Source organism: Falco cherrug, chromosome 2, assembly GCF_023634085.1.
Source record: "Falco cherrug isolate bFalChe1 chromosome 2, bFalChe1.pri, whole genome shotgun sequence".
Classification (NCBI taxonomy): Eukaryota; Metazoa; Chordata; class Aves; order Falconiformes; family Falconidae; genus Falco; species Falco cherrug.
Genome location: NC_073698.1, coordinates 103,145,251 through 103,155,708, shown reverse-complemented (window position 1 = coordinate 103,155,708; position 10,458 = coordinate 103,145,251). Strand labels below are relative to the sequence as shown.

General features: G+C 43.7%; 1 protein-coding gene across 1 annotated transcript in view; it reads left to right on the top strand.

Moving 5' to 3' along the window:
• The first annotated feature begins 205 nt into the window (after positions 1 to 205).
• Positions 206 to 10,458, top strand: part of JAM2 (junctional adhesion molecule 2) — a 40,055-nt gene continuing 29,802 nt past the window's right edge. Inside the window, exon 1 of the mRNA XM_055701425.1 lies at positions 206 to 522. Coding sequence (XP_055557400.1) covers positions 468 to 522 — 55 coding nt within the window. The 5' untranslated portion in view covers positions 206 to 467. The remainder of the gene's footprint in view (positions 523 to 10,458) is intronic.

Here is a 10,458-nt window from a genome sequence, read left to right as displayed (position 1 = left end):
TCCTTGAGCTTGCGAAGAGCGCGTGGTTTATGAACGAAAAACTCGCGGGCGGGGGGAGCTGCTGCACCGCGCACCGGCGCGGGCCGAGGGGGGAGCGGGGCGCCGCCAGGGGCGGGGGAGCTGCCGGCCGCGGCCCCGGGCAGGGCCGCCCCGGGGCGGGCGGGACAGGGCGCAGCCCCGCGGCTCCCGGCGCCCCTGCGAGGCGAGGCGAGGCGCCTCCTCGGGCCGCGTGGAAAGTTGCGGGGCGGAGGCAGAGCCCCGCGGCAGAGCCCAGCGGGTGCGGGCGTTGCGCCCCCGCCGCCGCACCTGCCTCACGGCCGCCCCCGGCCCGCCAGGCGCCGCCCCGTTCCCCCGGGCCGAGGCGAGGCCGGACCCGGCCGCCCCCCCCGCCGCGCCTCACGCCCCGCCGGCATCTCCCGGCGGTTATTAACCGCTGCCGCCGGTGGGGAGCGGCCGCTGCCGGGAAGATGGCGAGCCGCAGCCTCCGCCTGCTGCTCCTCGGCTACTTGGGGGTCCTGAGCTGTAAGTGGTCGCGCCCCTTCCCCGCGGAGCCGGCGCCGGGGCTATCGCGTCCCGCTCCCCCGGGAGCGCCCCGCCCGCGGCGGCCGGTCCCCTCGAAGTGCGCGTCCGCGTACGGAGCGGGGAGGGCTCCGCCCGGGGGTGCCCGACCCCTTCCCCGGCCGCCGCCCGGGCCCTGCCCCGCCGAGAGCCGCCCCCACGGCGGCGCTGCCCGGCCCGGGGCGCCCCGGGGCGGAGGCGAGGGCAGCCGCGGCGGGACGGCGCTGCCCCTCCTCGTCCCCGGAGCCGGGTCGCGCCTCCAGCAGCGAAATAACAGCGAGCGCGTTCTCCGCGGCGGCCGGGGAGCGAGTGCGCGCTGATCGTTTCCATGTGTCTCCTGCTTTCGCACAGATGTAACCTGTTTCAGCCGGGCCTGTGTCAGCGCCAGCCAGCGGCTTTCTGCAGTGATGCAAACTTTGGGATGCGGGCTGCGTAGTTTGGCTTTTCTGGGGGCCTTTACAAGATGAATGAGCGTGTGACGGGAGCGCGTTTTCTGTTGCCAGCACTGGATGTTGCAGCTCCAGAACAGACTTATGTTTTCGATTTTTTTTTTATGGTCCTATTGTCTAAGTCGTTAAAAACAAAACGGGTGGTGGTGGTAAAATAAGTTGGCAGAAGCTGCCCCACCCAGAAAATACATGAAATAAGAAAAAAAAAACCCCACCACCCAAACTAGATCGTGTGGCCACATACCTGTGAAGAAGCAGTGAATTACTGCATTAACAAAATCACATACTACAGTATTAACAGTGCCCATCATGTGGGAAGGCTGTGACTTTCAGATCACGTCTTGCTGTGCTCCGGTGGTGCGCTGCTTGTGTTTTGCTGGTGTTTTAGGGAAAGAGGATGTACACGGAAGTAATGTTTTAAAAATAATTATGTAGCATAGTCTTGCAATGAAGTGAGCACTGGGATCAGCCTGGGACAGGTTGTCGATCCGTTGTGGGCGTGGGACATCCATGGTGCTGATGCTGGGTATATTTTGTAGTTTGTCTTTCATTCTTTCTCACCTAACAGAAGCTTGCGTGTGTGGTAACTCCTTTTTTGTAGAGGAGGGATGAGTACTGTCAAGGAGAGACTTGAAGCGACCTGTGCCTGTTAGGTCTTTGGTTTGATGGCAGTTTTTATTTTCCTTTTCCTCTCTCTTTACTCTTACTAGGGCTTGTAGAGATTTGGGGCTGTTAGATGAGCAGCTAGTGCATACTTCCATATAGTAAATAAAAATTATTTTCTTTGATGTTTTCTCTTCATTTGCTGTTAATTGCATGGGTATATCTAAGCAGACGAGACTGCTGTGGGGGGTTTTGGTAGCAGGTTTCAGTGTGTTCAGGCTGCTCAGCCTTCTGGTTAGTTGTGCCTGTTGGCAGCACTGGCTTTGGCTAGTAAGGAAAAGATCAAGAGTGGTTTGGAAGCAGTACAGTGCATCAAAGTGTGGTGCCTACATTGTTATCAGACTCGGTTTGTTTGCGGTTTTTTTCCTTTTCCTGTCCCAATTCCCAAGAAACACCAGGTGGGGAGAAAGTTTACCCGCAAGGTGCTGATAAGAAGTTGTTGCCTGAAGAAACTGTAGGTGGGTGTGTAAGTGCTGATTGTTTGTGTGAACCAGAGGAAATCCAGGCCTTCAGGAGTCAGCTGCTGCTCCTGTGGCTGATGTATGTTCGTGTGAACAGTAAGACTGAGTAATACTGGCGTCCAAGTCAGACATATGGGCTGAATGTTCTCCTATGTGGCACTCACGTGCTCTGGAGGCAGTGGGGAATGGGCAGAAACTTATGAGGAAAAGAAAGTAGTGATGGATACCTGAAGTATGTATTATATTGTGGAGCCGGCGTAGAGAACTTCCTTGGTAGTTCAGATGCAGAAACTGTGTAAGTTGGTCACAGGACATCAACATACCAGGAACAGTGCTGAGGTAGACGAGGTTTGGATTGCTTTTCAGTGAGAACCTACTAAGAAGTATTAATGAATCGCAGAAATAGTGGTTTGTCTGAGTTGAAGCTTCTGTTTCACCTTTGATTTAGGGGAAAGTAAGGGAGTTGAAGGTCTTTAATCATATTCTGTCAGTGTGAGCTCCTGAAACTGATGTTATCTGGAAAGTTTTAAAAGGTGCTACAGGGTAGGACTTGTGAGTTCCATTGGCAAGACTGTTAGAAAATATATAGAAATTATTGTTATTAATCATCATGGCTACTCTGGAGGAGACAATACTAATGAACTGGTCTTTTTCTGAAGCTTGTAGGTGTGGTTTTTCTTGCAGTAGTGTACATTAGAAATTAAATTTAAGCTGGTGATGCTGGAAGCAAATCCAGTACAATGTGTCTGTGTGAGGGCAATGCAGAGGCAATAAATAGTAGTCTTACATAAACATTTGATGGAGCTCCCTGGGGTAGTTTGAGCAATAAGAAAGGTGAGAGTGAGTTTGTTTATTTTTGGCTTTAAAATAAACACTCCTTAGTGTTCAGGAATCTTTTGGTCAGATACAGAGGTTCTAGACAAAAAACCCCCACACTTTGGTGTCTTCCCCCCCACCCCTGACAAAAAATTGTAAAGCATGACTGCATCGGCTATAGGAATTGACAGTGGAAGTCTTTAAACCATGCTTTCCTGATTATAAGTGATACACGACTGATGTACTCAAAATTGAGAATATTGTCAACCCCCAGTCTTCTGTTGAACCTTTGTTTGCTGGATTAACTTGGTAGGGGTACTCTGATTTCTAAATCAAAGTCCACATTCAAATGAGACAGGATTTCTTAGATTTGTAAGACTTCATACTTCTCTAGTAATATCTGTACAGCATAATAGTATAAATCAGAGTGCTTTTTTTGGAGAGGAACCAGGGGTGGGGTGTGTGGGGAGGAACATCAAAGGAGGGTTTCTTCTCTTGCTGTTTTAGCTGACAAGCAGTATTTCTTCGCTATAGACTGCTAGTGGTCTACCAACGTGCATGGACTCTTAGACACCATAACACAGGCTGTGAGATGAGAGTAAGCTTCTTAAATACAAACAAATCAATGAAAATTAACTACAGAAAAACAATGCTTGTTTCTAATGTTCAGCCTAACTATTTTTGTTTATGAGTGTGGCAACACTGCCCAAAATACCCAAATGCTTCTAAAATGGATGAAAATTGAGGAATTGGTAGGAAGACCTTCCAGTTTTTAAAAGGGAGGCATTCTTCTCTCTAGCTTATGTTATAACCTTCACAATTTCACCATCCTGCTTAGATCTTCAGGACTCGAAAGAAACTTTGGCTGTGAGTTATTGGCATATCTCTCAGAAATCGTGGCCTTTGCTGCACTGGAGAAAGTCACGATACCCAGGCGTGCTACTTGGAAGGGGTGCTCTGTTTCTGAGAGGTCTCAGCCAGAAGCAATGCTGTTCTGTGGTAAAGGCTTTGTTTCCCTCTCCTCTCTCTCCCCTCCCTACAGAGAGGAAGCAGAGAGAGCTGGTCCTTGGCTGACCCTGCGGTATCCTTAGTTCACATTACTGGCCCCACAGCCTGCTATTGGATGTACAAAAAAAAAAAATAGAATAATAGGGTGACTGTCTTTCCTCACTGCATACAAGAGACAGGAAATGTACCTGAAAATGTCACCTCAAGACAATTGCAATTCCTCTTGTTTTCTTCTGCTTAAGGTTGGATATATGCAAGAGGAGGACTTTCTTTTGCTGTCGCTTGGCCTCCGAGGTCCTGTTTTCTCAGCTTTAACGTTGCAACAATTCTTTGTTGAAGTCATAGGGCATGTATTTCTGGTAACTGTGAGTGCCATAGGTCATCTGGCATTAATAATGAGAGTTAAAACTGCCACTGTGATTAGCAGATCTAATTGAGCCTGGATGCAATGCTCTTACTGGCTATTTAACTGAATTGCACACAGATATTTTTGCGATTGTTTCCTGTATTATACCTGTATTTCCCAGTGCAGGCTACCTTGGCAGCAGCACAGTAGCTGCCAGGTTCTGCTGCAGAAACTGCCATCACAAATGATTAAGTAAGAACTTGCAAGTAGTTGAATTTTGACTTCACCTTTTCTCTTTAGCTGAAAACGTGTGAACCTCTTTCATGACCTAGAGCTCTTACTTGTCTGTGTCTGCTGACTAATCCCAAATATTACTGGGGGTGTATGCAGACCTGTTTTTAAATAAGTGAGCTAAAAATGTTAGAGAAGGCTTCTGTCCTTCCTCAAAGCATGCCACAAGTGCTTTAGCTTCTTCTCAAGTGCTGGTGGTCACAAGCAAGAATTCCTCTTCTTAAGTATGGGAGAATCTTCTTGTACAACTATATTAAAGTCCAGTTTTCTCATCATTTCACATGAGTAAGTAGTAGTGATATTTTTCACTGAAGATGGATAGTGACATGCATGTGAATCTTCTGCAGCAGCTGTAAGCAAGTTTCCCTGTTGTGAGGGGTGGGGTGTAGGTTTGGACTGTCAGTGATTTTGGAGGGGCAGGAGCAAAACTAGTAATTTCATTCTGAAATTGGGATTTAAAAGTTTACATATGGGATGATCTACTTACAGTCTATCAACACTCAAAATGTCACCTTTCTGTTGGAGCACTTCTGGAGACAGTCTGTTTATCGTTGGTTCCCTGCAGCTGGCGACCTCTTATAGGAATAGTTTTCTCAAAGTAAGTCTTAGTGTTATATTTTCCCTTAGCAATGCTAGAGGTGACTCCAGTGTACATGCTTACGTAAAAGAAGATTGCTAAGAAGTGTTCACACAGCCAGAAGTGTCCACATTGCGATATAAGTACCTTGTGCATCAGAACAATTGAAGCACAAGGCAGAGATTTGTACTTGTCACTGCAGACTATTTGTCAGGGCCATATGGAATGGCTAAATTAAGGTTCCCTTGAAGTTACACAATGATATCAAGCAAAAAAAAAATGCTTAATATAGTGTCCCCATGGATGTATAGAATAAATATCTTATTGCTGTTTTTTTCTTGTTTGGCTGGATGAGGATTTTTCTCCTGTGATAATTTTGTAGCACTATTGCATACTTATGGGAAAATAGATGTTTTACAAGTTCTTACTTCCTAGTTTAGTGGCTAATTTACAATGAGTTGAGCACTTTAATGGAAACTGAAGGAAATGATATGTGGAAGCTGAAAGGCAATTAATTCTGATCTTCTCCCCTCCACACACCCCAGTTTTGTAAAGCTAGCTTTGTTACACCTTTACTTTCTGGCATGTCTTTTCCCATCCCAAGTACTTTTCAAAGAGCTACCAGTTTTAACAAAACATTTCTGCAGAAAAGCTGGTTGTGTCTTCCTCAAAGCTTGTACATGATTGTGCTGTAATTGCACCACAGGAAGCTTAAAGCAAATATTATGGTGCCTTGTAATCAAGACGAACGATTTGTTTCCTTCATCTAAATGCTGGGATTTTTTAGGGCAATGAATATGTATTTCTAAGAATGAGACAGCAAATGAGGCTGGAGGAGCACTTGGATGATTGCCAGTACTTGTACTCACCTGCATTTCCAAAGCCACTTTTATTTTTTTCTGGAGGGTTCCAGTGATTTATGCCACCTCTATGCTCGCAGTACATCATTGAGCACTCAAATGCTTATATAAAATTTCTTAAACCAGGCAGAAGGTGAGCTTGGCAGCTGAACATCTGGTCCTGTTCACTTGTCAGTTTCTAACATATGCTGGGAGATGAAGGAGCTTTTGGAAAGGAGGAAGGGGAAAATAGCTATTTCTGAACAACAGCAAGTAATACAACAGCAGTAGTTTTGAACCACTAGCAATTCTGTAACCCCTCCTGGTTAATAGTAATTAAAGCAGGCATCCAGTTTCTCTCAAAGATTATTTGCAGGGGAAAACATGACAGAAAAATCTGGTAATAAGCCTTTTTGAATGCTTGCTTTTTACAAATTCAAAACTTCGCAATTTTCAGTAAGAGATGAGAAGATCAAACTTGCATTGAAATAGCTACAATTTGATCCTGGTAATTTAAAAAAGTAAGAAATGGGTAGACTTGATCTGGAAAGAACAAACTCTACAGGTGTGAAGTCTCAATAGATATATTTACATAGCTTCTGTTTGGATTAACTTCTTAAGGGTTGAAGATGCTCTCAAGCCCATCCAAACCACTGGATCAGACTCAAAGGGAAACAAAACATACTATCATCTGGGTGGAAAGTGATGTATCATAGGGTTGTTTTGGTACCAGGTAATGTTAACAATAGGGGCTATATCTGCTGTTCACAAACTGCTAGCATAGGAAGTGATGGAACATGCATTCTTGACAAGTGACTTTTGCTCAGATTAGCATAATAAAGAAACCAAAAAGTTTATGTATTTGATCTCAGTGTGTAGAAAGTGCTCAGTAAGAACTGGGAAAAATTCTTGGGGGTGGTATGCTAAGGACTTGTGTATGTTGGCTAGAGCTGGGTTAGAGTTGGAGAAGTGTTTGTGTTTGGCGTACTTGTAAACATATGAGGAAACAAATATGTAGAAAACCAGACTTTGAATACATACTATGTTCATTAGACAGCAGTTTACTATTTGAATGTATAGACAGTACTTACTTCCAGGAGGCCCTGGTTCTTGACTGAAGCCTTCTAGTAGCTGTACAGGTAAAAATGAATAAAAATGCATCATCTGGAGTGGCATCTGTAGAATGTGTAGGTGTGTTTAGGTGCATGTTATGGCTAGCTTTTGTGCTCTGTTACCCTGTTTCTATAAAATAATCTTAAAAAGTAAATATTGGTTCTTTACCCTTTGATTATTGGACCACCTAAATGATTTTCTGCCTCTTCTCTAGTGTTTAGGCTACAACCACAAAGGCAAGACATTTTCTCTTAAACTCCTGGCTTGTTGTTTGTAGTGCGTTTTATGTAAAGTTGTGCCAGATTTACTGGGAATTTGGGAGTGTGGCAGGGCTGTGCTGCAGCTTTGATACAAACTGGTGGCGGTGAGCAGTTCTGAAACCGGGATTCAAGCAAGCTGTCCTGTATATTTAATAATGAAGAGCTATACTTCTGTGTTTGGGGAGGCTGCTTCCCTGCTTGAATACAGAAAACTCTGAGACGGCACAGTGGCTGGGGACAAGAAGTGACAGCTTTGGTGTGCCAAGCCCTGGGGGGGGCTGCTGGCTGAGAGCCCCTGCTGCTCTGGCTTGAGGTTTTGCTCAGTGGCATCAGCTGGGGCATTGTGTGCCACCGTTTTCATGCCACACAGCTTTGCTGGGTCTGATTGACTGGTGTTAAGGTGTTGAATTTGCTTGACGGCCTGAATATTTTTAAAATGTAGATTGAGGGAAAGTCAGGCCCTGCTGAGAATAAAGTACTTGGCTGATCCATGCTATATGTAAGGTCTGTAGTATTGGAGTGACCAGCATCACAGTTGCTGCCTGGCAGAGGAGGTAAGGGAGAAGTAAGCAGATGCATCCATTGTGGAAGTACGCTCAGACATCAAGAATTAACTCTTAAGTTGCGCAAGTTAATTATAAGCAGAAATATATGCTTTCCGTAATAAATGCAACATGACTGAAGACTCTTTAAATGCTGCTGCTGAATTAAACAAATTTTAATGTGATCTTTTGCCAATTAAGATGTTACATGTCAAGATTTGGAAAATAGTATTAATTTTAATGTGACTTCTAACAGATAAATGCATATATTTTGTTGCTTGAGACTTTAAAGATAACTAATCAGTACTTTGTCCTGCACATAAACAATTCCAGCTTGCTGCAGATGTTTGCAACTCCTAACTGTGGGAATAATTAAATAGAGGACTATTATTTCTAAAACTGCAGTAGTAGAATATCAAAGGAAGACATCACTGGTATCTGTTTAGCACTGTTCAGAAACAAAAATACATGATAAATGTTGCTGGGTTAAGTTCTTTTCTTGTGTTTTGTGGGCTTGTTTTTTGGGGGGTTTTTGGCTTTGTCCACCCTCCCACTTTTCTTTAAAGAACAAACATGTATCACAGGGTTCTCATTGGAGCATGGGGAAGCGGTGTGTCTGTCTTTTTCTTTTTCTTTTCCTTTTTTTTTTTTTTTTTTTCCCTTTCTCGCTCCTCTAATGTCCACGTAAGGTCCAATTAAAAGATCATTAATAGCAATGCTTAGATGTTGGAAGAGTTTGTGCAGAAAAGGCCTTTATCCTCCAAGCGGACTTAGTAGCTTTCCATTTAAATGTCAGTATTTGAAAGGTAAATGTTTTATTTTGTTAGTATTTGAGTATTCTTTGTATCTTGCAATGAATGCCACTGTTGCCTTCTGTTCACTAATGTAATGGCCCTCCCTGGTGTAACGTGATTCACTGATACACAAGAATATCATAATCATTTGAGAGGCTCCTGAAAGGAAAAACAATACTTCAATATTAGAATATCGCAACAAAGCATATGAAAATGTAAAAGAGAGAGGGCTGGGACAGCCAGATAATAGGGCTCATAAGATTTTTAAGATGATGCTGTTGTAGTATTGGAGTGACTAGTAAAGCAAACAAATTCAGACACTCCAAATTCACTGGCAGCATCACAGTTGCTGCCTGGCAGAGGAGGTAAGGGAGAAGTAAGCAGATGCATCCACTGTGGAAGTACGCTCAGACATCAAGAAGTGACCCTTTGGGTTGTGTTAGTGTATGGTTTTGCTACTTGCCATACAGTCTAAGAGGCCTTCACATAATTTTATTTTAAGTCAGTTGCTTTATTTTTATTTTCTTTTTCTAAATAAGACCTACATCCTGCACATCAACTACTGCTGTTTCAATCAAGTAATATAGAAGTCTTCTGAAATGTATTAGGCATAAAAAGTAAACATGATTATTCTCCTTCTACATGTTAAATGTTGTTGAAAAAGGCTATGGGGTACTTCCAGAAGTTAATGTACTCACAGCACTCATTCTTTGAAGACTTTCAATAAATAGTGTCCTAGAGGATAAAAGGTATCTGGGGAAGCTGTTTATCATCAGGGAATAAACACCATATGTAGAATGACTAACTAAAAAATTATTTTCAACTCTATTTTTCCCCTGTCACTGCACAGTCTGTCTATTTCTTATTTCATTCATGGTCCAGTTCAATCTCTAGCTGAGTCCTCAGCACTGTAACAATGCACACACAGTTGCTGTTCACTTTCCAGCTGTATTCAAATTCCTAGCTGCCCTTTTTTAGAGGGGAGAAGGGCGGGAAAACAGTGCTGCAAAGGTTTTGCCCACTTGCTGAAGAGTGCGGTGGCTTTCTAACAGAAAGAGCTGTTGGGAGAATGCACTGATTTTTGTGAGAGAAGGAAGCGATGCCTCTTTATAAGCATTTAAACTTATTTAAAGTTTAATCAAAGCTTTTGAAAGCTATGTAAATGGAGAATGAGGAGGGGGGTGGCCTGTTCTTCTATGTACAGACTTTCAGGTGCAGAACATTCTTCCTGACTCAAAGTAAACATAATGTCTTCTACACAGCATCAAAGCTGCACAGAAGCCTCTTTTTCTTACCTTTTTTGAGGTAGTCTTTAGTTCAACAAAAAAATCACAGAAAACTTAAAGCTTTATGGCATTTTCATAAGAAAATATAAGGCAGATGCTTTATCCTCTAGTAAAAGGACAGAATCTGAATGACTGGAATATCTATGTAAGAAAATCTACCAAACCCAAAAGACTGTTTTCCACTTCACTTTGGAAAGCTGGGAATAAGTCTCTATTTAGGATCAGCCTAGCATTTGATAACATTTGATAAATTCCAAACACAACACTGGTTTTAAATTCATCTGTTTGGTTTTTTTTTTTGGGGGGGTGGGGTGTGCGAGTTGGGGTCAAAGTTGAACTTTGATCTGATTGGCATTTTTAACAATTGACTGTATACATCAATGTATGCTCCCCTCACCCCCGAAGCAAAAGAGCAGCTTGGTGGCAGGGCAACATGGGCAAGGAACAGAGCCGTT